This window comes from Oncorhynchus clarkii, chromosome 17 (assembly GCF_045791955.1).
Source record: "Oncorhynchus clarkii lewisi isolate Uvic-CL-2024 chromosome 17, UVic_Ocla_1.0, whole genome shotgun sequence".
In the NCBI taxonomy this organism is placed as follows: domain Eukaryota; kingdom Metazoa; phylum Chordata; class Actinopteri; order Salmoniformes; family Salmonidae; genus Oncorhynchus; species Oncorhynchus clarkii.
In genome coordinates this window covers 28883317-28908655 of record NC_092163.1, presented here as the reverse complement: position 1 = coordinate 28908655, position 25339 = coordinate 28883317, and the positions used below count along the sequence as shown (strand labels likewise).

Here is a 25339-nt window from a genome sequence, read left to right as displayed (position 1 = left end):
TTAGCTCACAGAATTAAGGGTTTGTTAAGAATAGAGAGAGAGAGAGAGAGAGAGAGAGAGAGAGAAAGAGAGAGAGAGATTAGCTATTGCTCAGTTCCCCTTACACGCCTTGCGCAATTGTTTTTCCCCTTCACAATCCAAGGCCCCCGTGGACCAGTTCCGGAACATCATTTCCATTTAGAGAGACCAATTTGACTTCCTGAATAATATATCATGATGAAATTGATGGATTGGAAATTATTTTCCCACCGTAGCTACTGGCTTTATACTATGTAGTACTACTCTAGCCTTGTTGTATGATTGGATCCCCCCGCCTCCAATTATGGTTTTGGTTTGGCCCGGTGCTCAGCGGGCGAGTGTATTGCCGGCTGCATAGGATGCCTTTGGAACGACTCAATATCGCCATCTGTCGGGCTTTAGGCTACTGTCTATCCTACATCTTTGCTGATGATCCACCGCCTCTAGGATCCGTATGCGTAACCGTTTCCAGACACCGGTTGACATGATAGCATTCTCATCATTCAATATCTCATATCAACGAACAAAACGCCGCAGTTTCCAAATACAAGACAGAGGGAAACTTGTTGTTGCTGGTCAATAATACCAAGGACAATCACTTGAGTCGGTGAACAGCCCTCTTAATAGCTGACAGGAGTGTCTGTCTGCATCTGCATCCTTGGTGAATTCCTCCACCGTGTCGCCGCCAAGGCAGGAGACCCGCCGCTTGTCTCAACGTTGTGAGGTACTGCCGACGACACCATGAGCCAGAGGTTTACAGTGACAGCCTTTTCCAAGAGCGACATGTCAGACATCCAGGGCGAGGTGAACCAACTGTTCGAGGGAGATGAACCCACGCCGAGCTATTCAAATAAAGAGGTGTCTTTCAATACGGAGGTGGTGGTCGTGGAAGGTAGGATGCGCGCTGCTACTGTATTGTATGCTACATGGTAATGCCTGGACTCTTGGTGGTTTGCTGGGTGCCACCATAGTGTCTGTGAACAGATAGAGATGTCTGTGTGTGACTTGAATTTTAAATGACCGTAGGGGCACACGGTCAACAATGTCCTATTTGCAACCATTATCTCAATAGGGTATAAAGCCACAGGTGCATTGCGCAAAATGTCAACCTAATGGCATTTTCTATATACCAATTTTTTTTTTTAAGTTAATTGAAATGACAGAGAAAACAGACAAATGTTTTTTTTTATAGCAAATAACTTCCCCAATAACATAATTTACATGCATTATTATGGAACTGTTTGTTGCACATTAATGATTAGTTGCAATATTGTGCTTTTGGTTTGAAACTATGGTGTCTTAGAATGTTGAGTCACAGCAGCTAAACCATGCAGCTAGACAAGCATGGTATGTTACTTGCTGAGACTCCATGAGTGTGCGTTAATCTTACTGAGATTGTCTGGGTGCATGACAGGTGGATGGTAATTCCAAGCATTGCAATGATCTCCTTCCATTACCATACAAACCCATTCCCTCAAGTTGAAATGAGTAAACCCTTTGTTTTCAAATATCTGTTGATGGTAGTCAATTTTACAACATAATTTAGAACATTATCCATTCAGGATTCTAGCAGTTCACCATTACCAGAGGCACCATGCTATAGATTACAGTTGTTTTCAGGTCCTGTACAGTTCAGTTCATATAAATTATTTCCGAACAGACCAATAGTCGTCATACATACTTTAAGGGCTGGTTCAGGGTAAACACTAAAGATACACATAGATTGCACTTTTTCAAATTCGATTTTGATTGCTCATTCATCACTTCCCAAGGGTGAATTCAATCAGATCTGCATTGCAGTATGAATGCAGTGTGTGTGTGTGCGTGGCATAACATACCTTTTTCCTGTACTTAATGAATCTTAACATGGTTTAGAATGGTTTTGAGTACTCTACAAGTGGTAGGTAGAATGTCCCCTACCAATTTATTCTTCCAGTTTTAATATTAAAACCCTCCTGTATGCAGGAAGTAGACAAACAAATATAGGTCTGCTTACTGCATAAAAATTCAACAATTATTGAATCATGCTGCCATTTGTGACTCGTTTCAGGAAACTAGGCGTATGTCGCACGTCACTACTTCACAGGAGTGATGACGTGAACGTACTCTTAAAAAAAAAAGAAAAAAAAGTTTTTTTGGCAAATGCCTTCTTGAACATGTGAACTTTCATGTGCCTTAATAATAAAATACGAATACAATTGTTAAATTACCAGCCTAGTTGGTTTAGCCACGGAAAAAAGGCAGCAACCTCCCGCTAGCCATGATTGGCTGAGATAATGAGTGGGCTGGACATGCCGAGAGATGAGTTCAGATTGGTCTGCCATGTAGAACGCTTCTGTCTATAACATGAGATGGTCAGTATGTGTAATCCTTTCTAACATTTTTTTTTTTTTTTTTAAGATATCATGTAGTAGAACTGCATAAGTGTTGCTCTTCACTTTCTGGAGGACCGAGTTTTGAAAGAGTATTAGAGTATGATAGCTAAGGAGAAGGAGGAAATTCTGGTGTTTGATTGCAAATATTCAGACAGAGTCAAAAATGGAACACACAAGGCTGTTGTACAAAACACCTGTCTCCGGATTACATCTTCAAACTAAGGGCAACCATGGCATCTGTGACAGAGAGGGAGAAGCGTCCGTCCATGTATACACGGGTAAGATAGTCTAGCTAGCTACATTTTCAGATATTACACATTTCTGACTTTGTCAGGAGGTCATTTTCATTTCAAGTTAAAGTGTACTGTTAGCTAGCTAGCTAGCTAATGTTAGCTGGCTGGGTAGCGAGCTAACGTTACGTGTATGATATGTAGTAATATTATTCATATCTCAGATCCATTTGCATTGCTAGTTATAGCCTAATGTTAGCTAGCTAACATTGAACCTGGTTGGTTAGCTACCTGCCGATTCATGCAGGGTAGAAACATTATGAGTTGGGATTATGGTTAATTCTTTAGTTAGCTAGCTATATGTCTAAACAAAAGACTACACTATGGAAGTAACTATTTCAATAGAATGTTTATGATGTCACTGCGACAACTGCCTAGAAGGCGAGCATCCCGAAGTCGCCTCTTCATGGTTGACGTTGAGACTGGTGTTTTGTGGGTACTATTTAATGACGCTGCCAGTTGAGTACTTGTGAGGCATCTGTTTCTCAAACTAGACACTCCAATGTACTTGTCTTCTTGCTCAGTTGTGCACCGGGGCCTCCCACTCCTCTTTCTATTATGGTTAGAGCCAGTTTGCTCTGTTTTGTGAAGGGATAAGTACACAAGGTGGTACGAGATCTTTCGTTTCTTGGCAATTTTTCGCATGGAATAGCCTTACTTTCTCAGAACAAGAATAGACTGACGAGTTTCAGAAGAAAGGTCTTTGTTTCTGGCCATTTTGAGCCTGTAATCAAACCCACAAATGCTGATGCCCAGATACTGAACTAGTCTAAAGTATGCTAGTTTATTGCTTCTTTAATCAAGACAACAGCTTTCAGCTGTGCTAACAGGATTTTCTAATGATCAATTAGCCTTTTAAAATTATAAATTTGGATTAACTAATACAACGTGCCATTGGAACACAGGAGTGATTGTTGCTGATAATGGGCCTATGTATGCCAATGTAGATATTCCATAAAACATCTGCTGTTTCCAGCTACAATAGTCATTTACAACATAAACAATGTATACACTGTATATCTGATCAATTTGATGTTATTTTAATTGACAAAAAAAAAAAAAAAAAAGACATTTCTAAGTGACCCCAAACTTTTGAACGGTAGTGTATTTAATCCATTTTGAAATCAGGTTGTAACACAACAAAATGTGGAATAAGTCAAGGGGTATGAATACTTTCGGAAGGCACTGTATATCCCCTACTATGTAAACTTAGTATGCAAAATGCCTTCTCAATACTTCAAATTTTTCACTTTGATACACATAGCAGTATTTATTTTGCAATCTCTCTCTTGTCCAGCGCCTGCACTCGCTTAGTCCTCATGAAGCGCGGCGGGTTCACAGTAGGGGTGTCACGAGTAATCGGACAAAACGAGTATCGTAACATGTATGGGCAATTTTCTGGATACGATTATGATCCAAGTATGTTTTGTAATTATCCATGATCAGAAAAAAAAGTTATTTTCGGGTGGGGAGAGGCAAAGGTCGAGAGCCGTGCATCCTCTGAAACACAACCCAACCAAGCCTCACTGCTTCTTGACACAATGCCCACTTAACCCGGAAGCCAGCCGCACTAATGCGCAGAGTCACTAGTGCGAGATAGGACAAAGACATCCCTGCCGGCCAATCTCTCCCCTAACCTGGACGATGCTGGGCCAATTGTGCGCCGCTCCATGGGTCTCCCAGTCACGGCCGGCTGTGACAGATGATCCTGCTTCTCCGATTGGATAAAGTGAAGCTGTATTTCTCCTTCCAGTCGCTTCATAATTTCATCCAACCACTTTTCCTTGCATGTTTTGGGACTAATGATTTAGATTGCTGGTGCCTGCTACTATGATAAATCACGCAGCGATGATGTTTGCTATCAAGCTACACTATATACACAAAAGTATGTGAATGCCCCTTCAAATTAGTGGATTCGGCTACTTCAGCCACACGGGTTGCTGACAGGTGTATAAAATCGAGCACACAGTCATGCAATCTCCATAGAAATTGGCAGTAGAATGGCCTTACTGAAGAGCTCAGTGACTTTCAACGTGGCACCGTCACAGGATGCCACCTTTCCAACAAGTTAGTTTGTCAAATAGAAACGTCTCGGAGCAACAACGGCTTAGCTGCAAAGTGGTAGGCCACACAGGCTCACAGAATGGGACAGCGTAGAGTGTAAAAATTGTCTGTCCTCTGTTGCAAAACTCACTACAAAGTTCCAAACTGCCTCTGGAAGCAATGTCAGCACAAGAACCGTTCGTTGGGAGCTTCTTGAGATGGGTTTCCATGGCCGAGCAGGCGCACACAAGCCTAAGATCACTATGCGCAATGCCAAGTGTCGGACGGAGTGGTGTAAAGCTCGCCGCCATTGGACTCTGGAGCTGTGGAAATGTGCTCTCTGGAGTGATGAATCACGCTTCACTAGCTGGCAGACAGACGGACGAATCTGGGTTTGGCGGATGCCAGGAGAATGCTACCTGCCCGAATGCATAGTGTCAATTGTAAAGTTTGGTGGAGTAGTAATAATGGTCTGGAGCTGTTTTTCATGGTCCGGGCTAGGCCTCTTAGTTCTAGTGAAGGGAAATCTTAATGCTACGGCATACAATGACATTCTAGACGATTCTGTGCTTCCAACTTTGTGGCAACAGTTTGGGGAAGGCCCTTTCCTGTTTCAGCATGACAATGCCTCCGTGCACAAAACGAGGTCCATACAGAAATGGTTTGTCGAGATCGGTGTGGAAGAACTTGACTGGCCTGCACAGAGCCCTGACCGCAAACCCATCGAACACAATTGGGATGAATTGGAATGCCGACTGCGAACCAGGCCTAATTGCCCAACATCACTGCCCAACCTCACTAATGCACTTGTGGCTGAATGGAAGCAAGTACCAGTAGCAATGTTCCAACCACTAGTGGAAAGCCTTCCCAGAAGAGTGGAGGCTGTTGTAGAAACAGAAGCTGGATCAACTCCATATTAATGCCCATGATTTTGGAATGAGATGTTCGCTGAGCAGGTGTCCACATACTTTTGGTCATGTAGTGTATCAATGTGCATATCTAACTATTGGGGCAAGGGTAGGGGAAAAATGTTGAAATGCTAATGCACATTCTGACTGAGTGACAGCAAACTGACCTCTGAAAGTTTTTCCGATCACGAGTATCATCCGATCCGACTATTAACTGTCAATTACGGACACGATTACAAATACGTGTATGGCCATGTTGGCACCCCCCTAGTTCACAGCCTTATGGAGGCTCTTGTCTCAAAGCAACGATAACATGGTTACCATAGCAACATCACCTTTTCATTCTCATATTTCATTACAAATGGTTTTGCAGTGAAGAGAAAAACACTTAAGATAAAGCAAGTGATAAGCTGTATGAAGCCAAGCTTTCTTTCACATTTAAATAGATTTTGATCCATTACTTGTCTGGTAATCAGTTTAATGCCTTTTAAACAACATTTCAGTAAGAATAATATCCCCCTCTGAGTGGGCTCCAAGGTCTGTTCCACGCTTACCCTCGTATGTATGTCCAATCACAGATGAATAGTATTAAGTAGATGACGATTCTGTACTACACATCAATTGAAAAAATGTATATCTTTCTCCTCACTGTTAAACCATTAGTAATGCAATATGAGAATGATAAGGTGCTGTAGCCATGGTAACCATGTTATCGTTGATCCCGAGACAAAAGCATCCATAAGGCTGTGAACCAACAGTGTCTCCTGGCTGACGACTAAGGGAGTCCCTCTATGAAGAGGTTCCTCATTTACAGAGGAAAATGAAAAGATGGCAAGATTAGATCCTACTTGAAATGCAGGCTCTGGCCAAGCGAGTGATTGATACACACGGCAGTATTTATTTTGCAAATTGAAAGCTGAGAAAGCATTTTGCATTCTAATTTTACATAGTTGTGGATATACAGTGCCTTCAGAAAGTATTCATACCCATTGACCCGTGACTTATTACACATTTTGTTGCGTTATAGTCTGAATTCAAAATGGATAAGATTTTTTCTCTCATCCCTCTACACATAATGGCAAAGTGAAAAGATTCTGTAATTTCTAAACAGTTCACCTGATATGGATAAAAATACCCTCAGATTAATGTTGTCAGTCTTTACTTTAACTTCATAGTATTTGTATCTTTTCAAATCCAAAGGGCTGGAGTACAGAGCCAAAACAACAAAATGTGTCACTGTCCCAATAGTTTTGGCGCTCACCATGGTGTTTTAGTGTGTAACAGTCAAAGTTTGAGATACCTCATCTTTCCAAAAACAGTGTATGTATAGTTGAAGTCGGAAGTTTGCATACACCTTAGCCAAATACATTTAAACTCAGTTTTCACAATTCCTGACATTTAATCCTAGTAAAAATTCCCTGTCTTAGGTCTGTTAGGATGACCACTTTATATTAAGAATGTGAAATGTCAGAATAATATTAGAGATAATTATTTATTTCAGCTTTTATTTCTTTCACCACATTCCCAGTGGGTCAGAAGTTTACATACACTCAATTAGTATTTGGTAATTTTGCTCTTAAATTGTTTAACATGGGCAACCGTTTTGGGTAGCCTTCCACAAGCTTCCCCCAATAGGTTGGGTGAATTTTGTCCCATTCCTCCTGACAGAGCTGGTGTAACTGAGGCAGGTTTGTAGGCATCCTTGCTCGCACAGGCTTTTTCAGTTCTGCCCACAACTTTTCTATGGGATTGAGGTCAGGGCTTTGTGATGGCCACTCCAATACCTTGACTTTGTTGTCATTAAGCCATTATGCCAGAACTTTGGAAGTATGTTTGGGGTTATTGTCCATTTGGAAGACCCATTTGCGACCAAGCTTTAACTTCCTGACTGATGTCTTGAGATGTTGCTTCAATATATCCACATAATTTTCCTCCCTCATGATGCCACCTATTTTGTGAAGTGCACCAGTCCCTACCGCAGCAAAGCACCCCAACAAAATGATGCTGCCGCCCCCGTGCTTCACGGTTGGGATGTTGTTCTTCGACTTGCAAGCCTCACCCTTTTTCCTCCAAACATAACAATGGTCATTATGGCCAAAGAGTTTATTTTTGTTTCATCAGACCAGAGGACATTTCTCCAAAAAGTACAATATTTGTCCCCATGTGCAGTTGCAAACCATAGTCTGGCTTTTTTATGTTGGGTTTAGAGAAGTGGCTTCTTCCTTGCCGAGCGGCCTTTACGTTGATATAGGACTTGTTTTACTGTGAATATAGATACAGTGCCTTGCGAAAGTATTCGGCCCCCTTGAACTTTGCGACCTTTTGCCACATTTCAGGCTTCAAACATAAAGATATAAAACTGTATTTGTGAAGAATCAACAACAAGTGGTGCACAATCATGAAGTGGAACGACATTTATTGGATATTTCAAACTTTTTTAACAAATCAAAAACTGAAAAATTGGGCGTGCAAAAGTATTCAGCCCCTTTACTTTCAGTGCAGCAAACTCTCTTCAGAAGTTCAGTGAGGATCTCTGAATGATCCAATGTTGACCTAAATGACTAATGATGATAAATACAATCCACCTGTGTGTAATCAAGTCTCCGTATAAATGCACCTGCACTGTGATAGTCTCAGAGGTCCGTTAAAAGCGCAGAGAGCATCATGAAGAACAAGGAACACACCAGGCAGGTCCGAGATACTGTTGTGAAGAAGTTTAAAGCCGGATTTGGATACAAAAAGATTTCCCAAGCTTTAAACATCCCAAGGAGCACTGTGCAAGCGATAATATTGAAATGGAAGGAGTATCAGACCACTGCAAATCTACCAAGACCTGGCCGTCCCTGATCAGAGATGCAGCCAAGAGGCCCATGATCACTCTGGATGAACTGCAGAGATCTACAGCTGAGGTGGGAGACTCTGTCCATAGGACAACAATCAGTCGTATATTGCACAAATCTGGCCTTTATGGAAGAGTGGCAAGAAGAAAGCCATTTCTTAAAGATATCCATAAAAAGTGTTGTTTAAAGTTTGCCACAAGCCACCTGGGAGACACACCAAACATGTGGAAGAAGGTGCTCTGGTCAGATGAAACCAAAATTGAACTTTTTGGCAACAATGCAAAACGTTATGTTTGGCGTAAAAGCAACACAGCTCATCACCCTGAACACACCATCCCCACTGTCAAACATGGTGGTGGCAGCATCATGGTTTGGGCCTGCTTTTCTTCAGCAGGGACAGGGAAGATGGTTAAAATTGATGGGAAGATGGATGGAGCCAAATACAGGACCATTCTGGAAGAAAACCTGATGGAGTCTGCAAAAGACCTGAGACTGGGACGGAGATTTGTCTTCCAACAAGACAATGATCCAAAACATAAAGCAAAATCTACAAAGGAATGGTTCAAAAATAAACATATCCAGGTGTTAGAATGGCCAAGTCAAAGTCCAGACCTGAATCCAATCGAGAATCTGTGGAAAGAACTGAAAACTGCTGTTCACAAATGCTCTCCATCCAACCTCACTGAGCTCGAGCTGTTTTGCAAGGAGGAATGGGAAAAAATTTCAGTCTCTCGATGTGCAAAACTGATAGAGACATACCCCAAGCGACTTACAGCTGTAATCGCAGCAAAAGGTGGCGCTACAAAGTATTAACTTAAGGGGGCTGAATAATTTTGCACGCCCAATTTTTCAGTTTTTGATTTGTTAAAAAAGTTTGAAATATCCAATAAATGTCGTTCCACTTCATGATTGTGTCCCACTTGTTGTTGATTCTTCACAAAAAAATACAGTTTTATATCTTTATGTTTGAAGCCTGAAATGTGGCAAAAGGTCGCAAAGTTCAAGGGGGCCGAATACTTTCGCAAGGCACAGTACTTTTGTGCCTGTTTCCTCCAGCATTTTCACAAGGTCCTTTGCTGCTGTTCTCTGATTGATTTGCACTTTTCGCACCAAAGTACGTTCATCTCTAGGAGACAGAGCGCGTCTCCTTCCTGAGTGGTATGATGGCTGCGTGGTCCCATGGTGTTTATATACTTGCGTACTATTGTTTGTTTGTACAGATGAACTTGGTATCTTCAGGCATTTGGAAATTGCTCCCAAGGATGAACCAGACTTGTGGGAAAACAATTCTGAGGTCTTGGCTGATTTCTTTTGATTTTCCAATGATGTCAAGCAAAGAGGCACGGAGTATGAAGTTAGGCCTTGAAATACATCCACAGGTACACCTCCAATTGACTCAATCGATGCAAATTAGCCTATCAGAAGCTTCTAAAGCCATTACATCATTTCCTGAATTTTCCAAGCTGTTTAAAGGCACAGTCAACTTAGTGTATGTAAACTTCTGACCCACTGGAATTGTGATACAGTGAATTGTAAATAAAATAATCTGTCTGTAAACAATTGTTGGAAAAATTACTTGTATTATGCACAAAGTAGATGTCTTAACCGACTTGCCAAAACTATAGTTTGTTAACAATACATTTGTGGATTGGTTGAAAAACGAGTTTTAATGACTCAAACCTAAGTGTATATAAACTTCTGACTTCAACTGTATGTGAATAACAGCAAATGTTGAATGATGAAAGCACTCTTTTTGTTTAGATGAGAAAATAGTGAAATAACATTGATCTAGTGGAGGTGTCCCACAATAAGTCTCGGCCTTTGCATCATTTAAATGTGTGATTTCAAGCATATATAAAAATTGCTCAGCCATTATCTGGTTCCAAAAATTCTACCATGCTTTTCTTTCTAATTTCAATTTGTGACAAAATAAGCAATGTATAGTTTAGAGTCATTGTACAATCTAAACTGCTGTGAAATATCTTTCCATTAACAAAAATATAACATTTTAAGTTGTTTGAAACTGGTTTAGAAAACCAAAGTAATGATGCAAAAGCATAACTTATGGACGGAAATGATAGAAATAGTGCACTTAGAACGGATCTACCAATTATCAGACTTGCTTTCAATGAGAATGACAGATAACTCATGTTTCTATGTGAAGTTGGTCAGGTCATCCACAAAGCTACATACTGGACCTGTAGCCCTTTACACTTTTATCCGTATACAGGTTGAAAATGGCAGATTGGAATGCAGTGGCTGTTCTGTAAGACACTATAAATGACATCAGAGCTCAGGCTCTGCACTTCACAGCCAATGATGTATGTAATCCCTGGATTGCTGATGCTATGTATTGGCCATTTAGAGGCTTTGAAGTCACTATTCGGCCATATTGGCACTCCCCAGTAGAAGCAATTCTCCATTGGAATTCATGGTATTCTGCAGTATTTCAATGAAATGTTTAATTACATGTATTTAAGTATGTTTCTGTTGTAGTGGGGACATTATCATTAGTAATCTCAACAACAACAAAAATACTTCAAGGAAAATTTTTCAAATTGTGTTATTTTTATGTTAAGCTCACAAAATGTAATTTAAAAGTATTAAGGTGTCTGTAATATAATAAATTAGGCAATACGAATATAATCAATGACACATTTATATACCTTGTAAAATATTTTCTACAATGGTGGGGGAATGCCAAGTTGGAGGCACGGTGTCTTTAACACAGTGCCCCATAAGTAATCTAGTGTACAGTATATGGGTCTTTCTAGAAATAAATGGGCCAATGTGTGAAATCAAGGTCAACATTTAAAAATGGTTTGATATACATTTAAATATGATTTTCTTTGCAGCTTCACATGTGTAGTTACAGGAATAAGAGTATAGATAGACACAATGAGACCATAACTCCTAGCTACAACAAAACATCTACATCTCATTCAAAATGTCACATGAAACATGGACACTGCATGTTTTTTTGTATTGCCTAGTAGTCAACCTCACTATCCTTTGTAGCCATGCTAAACCTTCCAACAGCATTTCTATATTTTTTAATAGTTGATATAATAATTTTATACAATGGGTTCTGTCAACAAAATCATTGACAATAATAATAACCAATAATGAAATCATTATTATTAGTGAACTCTTCAAGCAGTGTATATTTAGGCAGCCCTCCGCACCTCTCTCATTCAGAGGGGTTGGGTTAAATGCAGAAGACACATTTCAGTCGAATGCATTCAGTTGTACAACTGACTATGTAGCTCCCTTTCCCTTTATGTGTGAACTAGACATCACATTCCTTCTTCCTCTGTCCTTTTTTCTCTACTCCTTGCCTCTCGTTGAAAGTGCATTGAAGCCCGAAGGGAGGAACCTTCTCTCCTCTCCCCCAATGTGCTTTGAGAGGGAGGTGAGGAATGGAGGAAACAAGGCGAGCATCCTTTCAATTGCATTACCTTCATTCCTCACATCCTCTCTCCTCGCTGCATCCTCAAAACCCATTGAATAAGAAGGTGAGAGAAGAGGGACGGACCTCTGATCTTCTCATCCAATGGCTTTTGAGAAGGAGACAAGGAGAGGGGATGCAATGAATCAAGGATTGCATTGCATGCAATTGAGGACAGAGGAAGCAAGTATTTGACAGCTACAAAAAAAAATGTCAGTGCCAGATAGGGCTGTGGTGGTCACGAAATTTTGTCAGCCGGTGATTGTCAAGCAAATAACTACCGGGCTCACGGTAATTGATCGTTAATTAACATAAACACATTTAGCACATCCTGGCTTCCACACATAGCCTACAAGCCTCTGAAGCAGACCTTTGGAACACCTACATTTAAAAGTCTAATAAATCCATATAATATGGCCTAAATCTTCACAATAAATCCATAATTTATTTTAGACTGGTCTAAAGAATAAAACACATGAGCTGGCGCACACCAATAACATTTTTGTGTGTGGAGGTGCTGACTAAGTAAACTATAAAAATAAAGAGAGTCGCACACTCCTTATATAAAGTCATTTATTGGGTAAATCACCAACGTTTCGGCGTCACTGTGCCTTCATTGGCTGTGAAGGCACATTGATAGACAGGTCTAAAGAAACATGAAGTCTATTTCAGAAGAACAGAACAGCAAACTGTGAGTTGTCCTGAGTTGTTATGTCTTCATCTGGCTATACCAAATGTGTAGCTGTGGGCTACACTAGTTCATTTAGCAGACAAGATTTACTTAGAATTCCGTAGCATCATTTTGTAATATTTTATAGTATGAAGAAAACAATTGAACAAAGCTGAATAAAATACAAATAATATTTTCTCCAAATAATTTGAGGGAGTGTACACATGCGGCTATTCTGTTGTGAGCAGCTAACAAATAAATAGGCAGTCCTATATATGTTTAATTTACAGTTATTAATGTAACATTAGTTGTTCTACAAACGTTGGGTTATATGTTTGGATTTTTAATACATTGTAAATTTGTACATTTGAAAAAAGTTGCAGGAAAGGCATGAGCTCTGCTTAGTTTTTTTGCACAGGCTGTACACACTTCATCAGTCTCTCATTCACAATTTGACAAGCACTTGATAATGCCTCGAATTTCCTGGCGGCATCCCTTTGGTGTGGCCGTAATGCCCCTTTTGTGGCCAGTGGTCGTTGTGCCCTTGGGCTGAAGCACCTCTCACTCACATGGCTCTCCATCACGTGATCGGGTCTTTTTCACAGGCTACAAGTTTTTTTATTTATTTAACCAGGCCAGTTGCGAACAAGTTATCATTTACAGCTGCAACCTGGCCAAAATAAAGCAAAGCAGTGAAACAAAAACAACAACACAGAGTTACATATGGGATAAACAAATGTAGAGTCAATAACACAATAGATAAATCTGTATACAGTGTGTGAAAATGAAGTAAGGAGGTAAGGCAATAAGTAGGCCATAGTGGCGAAGTAATTACAATTTAGCAATTTACACTGGAGTGATATATGTGCAGATGAGGATGTGCAAGTAGAAATACTGGTGTACAAAAGAGCAGAAAAACAAAAACAAATAAGGGGATGAGGTAGGTAGTTGGTTGGATGGGCTATTTACAGATAGGCTGTGTACAGATGCAGCAATCAGTAAGCTGCTCTGACAACTTCAGTGATTTTTTGCAATTCGTTCCAGTAATTGGCAGCAGAGAACTGGAAGGAAAGGCGGCCAAAGGAAGAATTGGCTTTGGGGGTGACCAGTGAGATATACCTGCTGGAGCGCATGTTACGGGTGGGTGTTGCTATGGTGACCAGTGAGCTAAGATAAGGCAGAGTTTTACCTAGCAAAGACTTATAGATGACCTGCAGCCAGTGGGTTTGGCGATGAATATGTAGTGAGGACCAGCCAACAAGAGCATACAGGTCACAGTGGTAGGTAGTATATGGTGCTTTGGTGACAAAACGAATGGCACTGTGATAGACTGCATTCAATTTGCTGAGTAGAGTGTTGGAGGCTATTTTGTAAATCGCCAAAGTCAGGGATTGGTAGGATAGTCAGTTTTACGAGGGTATGTTTGGCAGCATGAGTGAAGGAGGCTTTGTTGCGAAATAGAAAGCCGATTCTAGATTTCATTTTGAATTGGAGATGCTTAATGTGAGTCTGGAAGGAAAATTTACAGTCTAGCCAGACAACTGGGTATTTATAGTTGTCCACATTTTCTAAGTCGGAACCGTCCAGAGTAGTGATGCTAGTCGGTCTGGCGGTTGCGGGCAGCAATCGGTTGAAGAGCATGCATTTAATTTTCCTTGCATTTAAGAGCAGTTGGAAGCCACGGAAGGAGTGTTGTATGATGTTGAAGCTCGTTTGGAGGTTTGTTAACACAGTGTCCAAAGAAGAGCCAGATGTATACAGAAGGGTGTTGTCTGCATTGAGGTGGATCAAAGAATCACCCGCAGCTAGAGCGACATCATTGATATATACAGTGAAAAGAGTCGGCCCGAGAATTGAACCCTGTAGCACCCCCATAGAGACTGCCATAGGTCCGGACAACAGGCCCTCCGATTTGACACACTGAACTCTAACTGAGAAGTAGTTAGGGATCCAGGCGAGGCAGTCATTAGAGAAACCAAGGCTGTTGAGTCTGCCGATAAGAATACTGTGATTGACAGAGTCGAAAGCCTTGACCAGGTCAATGAAGATGGCTGCACAGTATTGTCTTTTATCGATGGTGGTTATGATATCATTTAGGACCTTGAGCATTGCTGAGGTGCACCCGTGACCAGATCGGAAACCAGATTGCATAGCAGGGAAGACCGACTATGCATATATTAGCAACTGGGCCTGAGTAGCAGGCAGTTTACTCTGGGCACACTTTTCATCCAAACGTGAAAATGCTGCCCCCTATCCCAAACAGGATAAACAGTACCAGCACCCAAAATGAGTACGGGAACCTATTTCAGTCCAAGTCAAGCACTGATAAGAAGGAATCAGGTAGGCCTATTTTATGAAGTTTCCACTGGATCAGAGCATGCCATTTTTCCCTTTCATGAGTGGTTATCGAAAGGTAGAGAGCTGGGAAGATTTTTCAAATACATTGAGAAACTATGGCTTCCAGGGTGGGCTATTTTAAAAGGCTAATAGTACCCGCAAAACACCAGTCTCAACGTCAAAAGTGAAGAGGCGACTCTGGGATGCTGGCCTTCTAGGCAGAGTTCCTCTGCCCATCTTAATCTTTTCTTTTTATTGGCCAGTCTGAGATGTGGCTTTTTCTTTGCAACTCTGCCTAGAAGGCCAGCCTCCCGGATGTGCCTCTTCACTGTTGACGTTGAGACTGGTGTTTTGCGGGTAGCATTTAATGAAGCTGCCAGTTAAGAACTTGTGAGGCGTCTGTTTCTCAAACAAGACACTCATTTACTTGTCCTCTTGCTGAGTTGTGCATCGCGGCTTCCCACTCCTCTTTCTATTCTGGTTAGGGCCAGTTTGCTCTTTTTTGTGAAGGGAGTAGTACACAGTGTTGTACGAAATCTTCAGTTTCTTGGCAATTTTTCACATGGAATAGCTTTCATTTCGCAGAACAAGTATTCACTGACGAGTTTCAGAAGAAAGTGTTTGTTTCTGGCCATTTTGAGCCTGTAATCGAACCCACAAATGCTGATGCTCCAGATACTGAACTAGTCTAAAGAAGGCCAGTTTAATTGCTTATTTAATGAGCACAACAGTTTTCAGCTGTGCTAACATACGGGTTATCTAATGATCAATCAGCCTTTTAAAATTATCAACTTGGATTAGCTAATATAACGTGCCATTGGAACACAGGAGTGATGTTTGCTGATAATGGACATCTGTACACCTACAGTGGGGAGAACAAGTATTTGATACACTGCTGATTTTGCAGGTTTTCCTACTTACAAAGCATGTAGAGGTCTGTAATTGTTATCATAGGTACACTTCAACTGTGAGAGACAGAATCTAAAACAAAAACCAGAAAATCACATTGTATGATTTTTAAGTAATTCACTTGCATTTTATTGCATGACATAAGTATTTGATACATCACAAAAGCAGAACTTAATATTTGGTACAGAAACCTTTGTTTGCAATTACAGAGATCATACATTTCCTGTAGTTCTTGACCAGGTTTGCACACATACAGACCTTCTCCAGATCCTTCAGGTTTCGGGGCTGTCGCTGGGCAATACGGACTTTCAGCTTCCTCCAAAGATTTTCTGTGAAACAACATATATGGAATCATGTAGTAACCAAAAAAGTGTTAAACAAATCAAAATATATTTTATATTTGAGATTCTTCAAAGTAGCCACCCTCTGCCTTGATGACAGCTTTGCACTCTCTTGGCATTCTCTCAACCAGCTTCATGAGGAATGCTTTTCCAACAGTCTTGAATGAGCTCCCACATATGCTGAGCATTTGTTGGCTGCTTTTCCGTCACTCTGCGGTCCAACTCATCCCAAACCATCTCAATTGGTTTGAGGTCAGATGCTTGTGGAGGCCAGGTCATCTGATGCAGCACTCCATCACTCTCCTTCTTGGTCAAATGTCCTGTTGAAAAACAAATGATTGTCGCACTAAACGAAAACAAGAAGGGATGGCGTATCGCTGCAGAAGGGTGTGGTAACCATGCTGGTTAATTGGGTCTTGAATTCAAAATAAATCACAGACCGTGTCACCAGCAAAGCATCCGCACACCATCACACCTCCTCCTCCATGCTTCACGGTGGGAACCACACATGTGGAGATCATCCGTTCACCTACTCTGCATCTCACAAAGACACTGCGGTTGGAACCAAAACTCTCAAATTTGCACTCATCGGACCAAAGGACAGATTTCCACCAGTGCAATGTCCATTGCTCGTGTGTCTTGGCCCAAACAAGTCTCTTCTTATTATTGGTGTCCTTTAGTAGTGGTTTCCTCTGAACAGTTGATGTTGAGATGTGTCTGTTATTTGAACTTTTTGAAGCAATTATTTTGGGCTGCAGTCTGAGGCTGGTAACTCTAATGAAGATATCCTCTGCAGCAGAGGTAATTTTGGATCTTCCTTTCCTGTGGCGGTACTCATGAGAGCCAGTTTCATCATAGCGCTTGATGGTTTTTGTGACTGCACTTGAAGAAACCTTCAAAGTTCTTGAACTTTTCCAGATTGACTGACCTTCATGTCTTGAAGTAATGATTGGCTGTCATTTTCTCTTTGCTTATCTGAGCTGTTCTTGCCATAATATGCACTCGGTCTTTTACCATATAGGGCTATCTTCTGTATACAACCCCTACAGTGGTTGCTCAATTAAAGGTTTTGAGATTATCCTTCGGGATTTAGAGGTAATATGTGGTTTAGTACGGTACCCTGCGTCACTGCTTCATTGCTCCAGACAAGCGCAAGGGTGAGTTAGAGCACTGATTATGCTTTTGGTTCCGAAGGTGCTACTGTGTCTCTAACTGACAATGAATGGGCGACAAACCAAATAGAAACTAATATTTGTGCACAAAATTGAATTTCAATGAACTGTATGATGAGGATTAAGAAGGGGATTGAATTTAGAACAATAGTGTAAGAATTGTTATTCCTCTGTCCTGCACGCGCACACCTGGAAAAATACACTTATTTTTTTCTTACTGCTCGTCAGTATTACTTACTAAAACTGTTGTTTACTAAGGTTTTATTCTAAGAGAAATGAAAATGTTCAATTATATTCCATGATATTCTTAAGATTTATGTGTTGACTGAATATAAGCAAGAAGTGATGTTTGCTAAATAATCAAGTTGACTGCGCAGTCATATAGCCTCGGCACCTACAGTTGAAGTCGGACGTTTACATACACTTAGGTTGGAGTCATTAAAACTCGTTTTTCATCCACACAAATTTCTTGTTAACAAACAATAGTTTAGGCAAGTCGGTTAGGACATCTACTTTGTGCATGACACAAGTAATTTTTCCAAAAAGTGTTTACAGACACTTATAATTCACTGTATCACAATTCCAGTGGGTCAGAAGATTACATACACAAGTTTAAACAGCTTGGAAAATTCCAGAAAATGATGTCATGGCTTTAGAAGCTTCTGATAGACTAATTTACATAATTTGAGTAAATTGGAGGTGTACCTGTGGATGTATATCAAGGTCTATCTTCAAACTCAATGCCTCTGCTTGACATCATGGGAAAATCAAAAGAAACCAGCCAAGACCTCAGGAAAAAACTTGTAGACCTCTACAAGTCTGGTTCATCCTTGGGAGCAATCGGCTGAAGGTACCACGTTCATCTGTACAAACAATAGTAAGCAAGTATAAACACCATGGGACCACGCAGCCGTCATGTCTCTCAGGAAGGAGACGTGTTCTGTCTTCTAAAGATGAACGTTCTTTGTTGCGAAAAGTGCAAATCAATCCCAGAACAACAGCAAAGGACCGTGTGAAGATTTTGGAGGAAACAGGTACAAAATTATCTATAAGAAAAAAAGAAATGCACACCTATTTAGGCGAGGTGCTGGCTAGCGGAGTAGAACACTTAAAAATAAAGGAGAGCCGCACATTCTAGGAGCTCAGATGCAAAAATTAAATTACCAACGTTTCGACAGCCAAGCTGTCTTCATCAGGGTACAATCACAAACACTGCGGGATGACTCGTTTATATAGTGTCAAGACACACAGGTGTCTGTAATCATGGCCAAGAGTGGCCTAATATCATTGGTTAATTTCTCAAATATTAAAATGGCATAGAAAGAGCAGCATACAAAAAATACAAAGGGATAGCATACGGTCATAGATTCATTTTAGACTACACAAGCTTACAAACAATTACAATGGCAAAGTCACAATAATCACAAGAATGGCTTCAGATCAAAGTCTACGTTGAGACCGAAGGGAGCAAGGGTCTTTAAGTTAAAGATCCATGCAGCTTCTCGTTTTAACAATAAATGATCAAGGTCACCCCCTCTCCTATGGAGGGTGACATGTTCGATGCCAATGTAACGCAGAGACGAAATCGAGTGGCTTGCCTCCAAAAGGTGAGCCGCAACTGGGTAGGTCAAGTTTTTGCACCTAATGGTGCTACGATGCTCTGAGATACGTACTTTTAATTCACGCTTTGTTTTACCCACATAATTTTTACCACAAGGACAAGTTATAAGATAAATAACTGCCTTAGTGGAGCGCGTAGTAACACCTTTGATTGGGATAGATTTCCCTCTTTGTGGGTGTTTGAAGGATCAGCATTTATAAATGCCATGATCTGCATTTATAAGTGCAATTGCATTGAACACAGCCATTACACTTGTAATTTCCATCCAGTTGGGGCGCAAATAGACGTTGTTCATGAATATCTTGGGGTGGTAAATCAGAGTGTACCAATTGGTCTCTGAGATTTCTGCCCCGCGAAAATACGACCAAGGGAAGGTCCGAAAACACATTACCGAGACTATCATCGGATTTTAAAATGTGCCAATGTTTGTGTATGATTCCCTTAATTTGTTCAGAAGTATCTATATCCACAGTAAAACGAGTCCTATATCAACATAACCTGAAAGGCCCCTCAGCAAAGGAAGAAGCCACTGCTCCAAAACCGCCATAAAAAAGCCAGACTACGGTTTGCAACTGCACAAGGGGACAAAGGTTGTACTTTTTGTAGAAATGTCCTCAGGTCTGATGAAACAAAAATAGAACCGTTTGGCCATAATGACCATTGTCATGTTTGGAGGAAAAAGGGGGAGGCTTGCAAGCCGAAGAACACCATCCCAACCGTGAAGCACGCGGGTGGCAGCATCATGTTGTGGGGGTGCTTTGCTGAAGAAGGGACTGATGCACTTCACAAAAGAGATGGCATCATGAGGGTGGAAAATTATGTGGATATATTGAAGCAACATCTCAAGACATCAGTCAGGAAGTTAAAGCTTTGTCACAAATGGGTCTTCCAAATGGACAATGACCCCAAGCATACTTCCAAAGTTGTGGCAAAATGGCCTGTTAGAGATAGGGCTGACTACTGCCCCCTTTGGAGGAATTGCGTGCCCATAGTAAACAGAAAAAAAATCTGTCAAAAATGTATAATATATGCATATAATAATTATTATTGAATAGAAAACACTCTAAAGCTTCTAAAACCGTTAAAATTATGTCTGTATGTAAAGCAGAACTCTCAGGGCAGCCATTCTCCCAAACTCTCTCTTGTCATCATGAAAGTTGGGCCAACTTTGACGTCATCGCCCACACCCTTCCCAACCAGCTACAGATCTGGGAACAGTTTATATATGTTCAGCGCGGTGTCTCCATTCAGTGGGGCCTCTCTTTGTGAGAATCGCGCGCTCCCTCGACTTTTGGCGGGCTGAAACCTTCGGGTCGCGCGAAAATACATGCACTTTCATGCGCGCGTCGGGTCCGGCTCTCTCTTTGTTCCAGGACTGACGTCGGGTTGTCTGTTCGAGCCAAGGATTGTTTTGCACGTCTAGAACATGCTAAAGCTTGATTCTGCACTTAGTTTGACCAGTTTAGTCGACATATAATATGTAATTTTGAAGTTTTGATGCGCGTCCACTAGAATTCTGGCTGCGTTTCAACCGGAATTTGTCGCGTTTGATAACCTAAAGACACAGACTTGAAAACCAAACACATTTTTTGGTAAGTATAACTCCTTCCACGTCTTCTGATCGAAGAACATCAAAGGTAAGGGAATATTTCTGTGGTTATTTTGGGTTTCTGTGGACTCCAAGATAGAGGAGACATAATGCTAATTTCTGAGCGCCGTCTCATATTATAGCCTAGTGAACAAATTCTGTAACGTTAAAAATAAATGTAACACAGCGGTTGCATTAAGAAGAAGTGTATCTTTCTATCTATATGTAGAACATGTATATTTAGTCAAAGTTTATGATGTGTATTGCTTGTTATCTGACGTTATCTGCCGGAGCTATCATAATTTCTCCGGACATCCGAGTAGCATTTTGTGAACATGGCGTCATTGTAAACAGAGATTTATGGATATAAATAGCATATTATTGAAAAAAACATAAATGTACTGTGTAACATGTCCTATTACTGTCATCTGATGAAGATTTTAAAAAGGTTAGTGAATTATATTTATTTTAATCCTGCGTTTGTTGATAGCATGTTTTGGCTATTCAAATTAGCTGTGTCTTTGGTGGTGGTTTGACATAAATATGTACTATGTTTTTGCCGTAAAACATTTTAGAAATCTGACTTGCTGGCTAGATGAACAATGTGTTTATCTTTAATTTGAGCTATTGGACTTGTTAATGTGTGGAGGTTAAATATTTCTAAGAATATTTTTGCATTCCGTGCGCCACCGTTCAAGCAGAACGTGGGAGGGGTTGTTCCCAAAAGGGAACCCTACCCGTCATCAGGTTAAGGACAACAAAGTCAAGGTATTGGAGTGGCAATCACAAGGCCCTGACCTCATATCCTATAGAAACATTGTGGGCAGAACTGAAAAAGCGTGCGTGAGCAAGGAGGCCTACAAACCTGACTCAGTTACACCAGCTTTGTCAGGAGGAATGGGCCAAAATTCACCCAACTTATTGTGGGAAGCTTGTGGAAGGCTACCTGAAACTTTTGACCCAAGTTAAACAATTTAAGGGCAGTGTTACCAAATACTAATTGAGTGTATGTAAACTTCTGACCTACTTGGAATGTGATGAAATAAATAAAAGCTGAAATAAATAATTATCTCTACTATTATTCTGACATTTTACATTTTTAAAAGAAAGTGGTGATCCTAATTTACCTAAGACAGGGCATTTACTAGGATTAAATGTCAGGAATTGTGAAAAACTGAGTTTAAATGTATTTGGCTAACTATACTTAAGCTGAGTGACTCACTCATTCATGGCTTTGGATCAAAATAAATAAGTACCAACATTCTTTCTGATAGTCTTTAATAAAGAAACGTTTTGGTTATCCTGACCTGGACACAATGTATTTTTGTTTGTTTGTTTCTTAAAGGAAAAATATTACCACCATCTCTTGCGCATGTCAATATATTATGGACTATTAGCAGGACAATAGGCTCTTACCAACACCTGTATTTTTATACTTTTTCAAGGTAATTGATCAGCATTAGAAAGTTTGTGGATGGTGCCTCCCGAGTGGCGCAGCGGTGTAAGACACTGCATCGCAGTGCAAACTGCGTTGCTGCAGATGCTGGTTTGATACCTGTGCCAGCTACAACTGGGAGACCCATAAGGCGACACACAGTTGGCCCAGCGTCATCCATGTTAGGGGAGGGTTTGGCTGGCCGGGATGTCCTTGAAAATGAAATAATCTCAATTTGTCCCTAAAAGTTCTACATCAACATCTTCATGCTTTCATTAATAAAACAACGAGATAAAAGATTCAAAATGCAGATGTTTATTTTAACTACATTTTAGTTGCCCTTCACCCCAGCTCCACGTCGGTTAAAACCTTGCTGAGATGATCAATGTATTTTTTGCATTTTTGTATCGTCAATTTCTCAAGCCAAAATGTCCCTGGCAACAGTGAATTATTGTGGAACGCATAGCAGTTCGTGAGGTGTAGGCAAATTTTTTTTATGTACCTTTTGCTTTGTAAATAGCTAAACTTAACATCAAAAATCAAATATGGGCCTGGTCCCTAGTGAAAAATTGGACTCCACAAATGGAGTTTGAGGGGATGCTTGAGACTTGGCTTGCTTGATCTTCTTCCTTTTTTTCTGTAGCAATTTTGAGCAAATTGCTCAAGGGCCACGGTTGATTAGTCTGTGAAGATGGCGTCATTGACTGTCTCGCCAGATTTGATCTATGCCTGGGCCTGCCGGACTCTAAGTTCTTTTTGGAAAATATGCAGCCAAAGTCCAACGAGAGCGGATACAAATACGTTGCTTTAACTAATTATGACAAATGTTAAGAAAATGTTGAGCAATGTAATTAAGAATTGACATTTCAAATAAGTTACCTTACATGTTATGTTGGCTGACAATTTGTTCGCTACTCTATCCTTACGAACTGCATAGCATGTCATTACAGCAGTATTTACTGGTATGTTAGCTAGCTACCTAGCATTTGTTGGCTACTGATACATCGAACTTGCCAGTATATTAACTATATGCTATCTAACCAACTACCCAATGTTTATTGACTTGATTATTAGTCATTGTGCGTTCTCAATTGACTTTCAGGTGCATTTGTAAATTCGCTCTGGCTTTCTACTCCGATTTCAGAGCACTCTTGTCTGAGTGTACCTGTGCCAGAGCACAGAATAACTGATGAATTTATGAACGCTCAACACCAGTTGAATATGGCCGGTGTCAAAACAGCCAAACCAGCTCTGCTAGGGCGAGTAAAATGGTCAGAGTGAGGTGTTCTCTCATTTGTGTCTGACTGCCGTTGTGAGGTCAGAATGCTCGGATCAACCCTACTCCTCAGCCAGAGCGTCCAGTGTGTGCTCTGAATATACAAATTAACAATCTAACAGCGCTCTGAATTTACGAACGTCCAGGGCACACTCCGAGCGCAGTCTAGCACTCCATATTGAATTTAATAACACACCCAAAGTCATAAAATGTCGAGCTAGTAATTTATGCTAACAAGCTAGCAAGAGGTTGCATAGCAACAGCACCCACTTCCGGTAGACAAGTGAAGCGCTAGTACGCTCAACTGAAAGGATAGTTTACAATATACAAAAACTAACTAATAGTATATAGTATAAAGTATGTTAGTATGGGTATTCGTACACAGCTCCAGTGTTCCATTGCATTAGACTCTTCTCTTTGGTCTTGAACAATGACTTGTCCTGGATAGGAAATTCTTGGGCCATACAGTATAAAAAAAATGGGCATGGAGTAATGCATTCAGTGTAAATCTACAATACTTAAACCAGATGGAAAGTTTGTAGAGAAGATAATTGACCTATTTAAAATAATGCAATCTTTGAGACCAAAATAAAAATGAGACAGTATGTGAGAATAGAACAATTCCCCAAATGCAGGATTGCCACATCTTCTACCACTCCAACCACATAAGCCCCTTTTTGATCCAGGAAAAACTCTAGACCAGTTGACTTCTACCAAGGCCACAGTGTGTGGGGTCAGCCTTGTACCCCAGTACCTCAGTGTCCATCACAAGGGGCACGGAAGCCTGGACCAAGCAACAGATAGGCAAAGTGGTAAGAAATGTGTGTATGTGGCTGTGTATATATTTGTGAGGTTACTCTGAATGACAAATGTGTCCTTGAAACTTTTTCTCCATTTATGAGCTGGTCGATGAACCGTGTGTGGTGTGTGTGCATGTGTACGCCTGTGTGGCATACAGCACAGTGCAGCCTTTTGCACCATTCTGCCCTACCTGTCCATTGTGGTCTTTCTCATCTGTGTTGTTGTTTGTCCTGGACTCTCGCCATTGTGGAGCAGATTGAGCTTGGCCATAACATTGATGCTGATTAGAGTAAGGGCTTTGTTTTGTTATTATTATTATTATCCAAATCAGGATGGAACCATTAGCATACTGGGAGCTGTTGATTACGCCTCCTTAACAATGAGTTGTTGACTGTTGCTTTGACATGAGGATGGCTCTAATTATGCTGTTCTGTCTCCGTGCCACCATTGATGATGTGTGTGAATGGAGGGACTCTTTGATTTGGGAATAATACGCTTCCTGTCTAGTGGAGACGCTGATATCATTCTAATGGCCGTGTTCAGCCCTCTATCACTCCGAGACAGCAGTAATGTTCAGAGTCTCTCTGCCCCATTGTATGGCACCCGTGAATGCATTAATAGGTCGATTATTAAGTCAATGTTGCGGAAGCTCCAGCAGTGAGTTGGGACTCAAGGACTGTTGTCTATGGAGTGTAATATTATCTGTATTCTATCCTTCCTGTATTTTCTGTCATAACATTAACTCCATAAAAGCTGAATAGGAATTGTATGTTAATCCAAAGCAGTGTCCTAGTAATGAATGAGTGTCTGTAAATCACATTTCTCCCTCTAAGCATTATTATCTACCAGGTTATGTATCTGTGTCTTTCCAGTGATTTCATATTCTTAAACATTTTTACTTTACCTTTATATAACTAGGCAAGTCAGTTAAGAACAAATTCTTATTTACAATGATGGCCTACCCCGGCCAAACCCTCCCCTAACCCGTACAACGCTGGGCCAATTGTGTGCTGCCCTATGGGACTCCCGATCACAGCCAGTTGTGATACAGCCAGGGATCGAACCCGGGTCTGTAGTGACACCTCTAGCACTGCGACGCAGTGACTTATGCCGCTGCACCACTCAAGGAACCTGTCTCAACACTTCAATACAATTTGATGCTATTCAATACTTCTGGTCAGCAAACACCCTATTTCCAGAATTTAAACACCAGAGATGGGTTGAAAAATTAAGTGGCAAACAACCTCACAAATTGTAGCCTACCCAG

At 40.8% G+C, this 25339-nt stretch overlaps 1 protein-coding gene across 2 annotated transcripts in view; it reads left to right on the top strand.

The window, feature by feature from the left end:
- Positions 1-457: 457 nt before the first annotated feature.
- The window catches only part of LOC139370672 (solute carrier family 12 member 5-like), a 301182-nt gene continuing 276300 nt past the window's right edge, over positions 458-25339 (top strand). For both annotated transcript variants that reach the window (XM_071110290.1, XM_071110289.1), the window contains exon 1: positions 458-910. In XM_071110290.1, coding sequence (XP_070966391.1) covers positions 760-910 — 151 coding nt within the window. In that variant the 5' untranslated portion in view covers positions 458-759. The remainder of the gene's footprint in view (positions 911-25339) is intronic.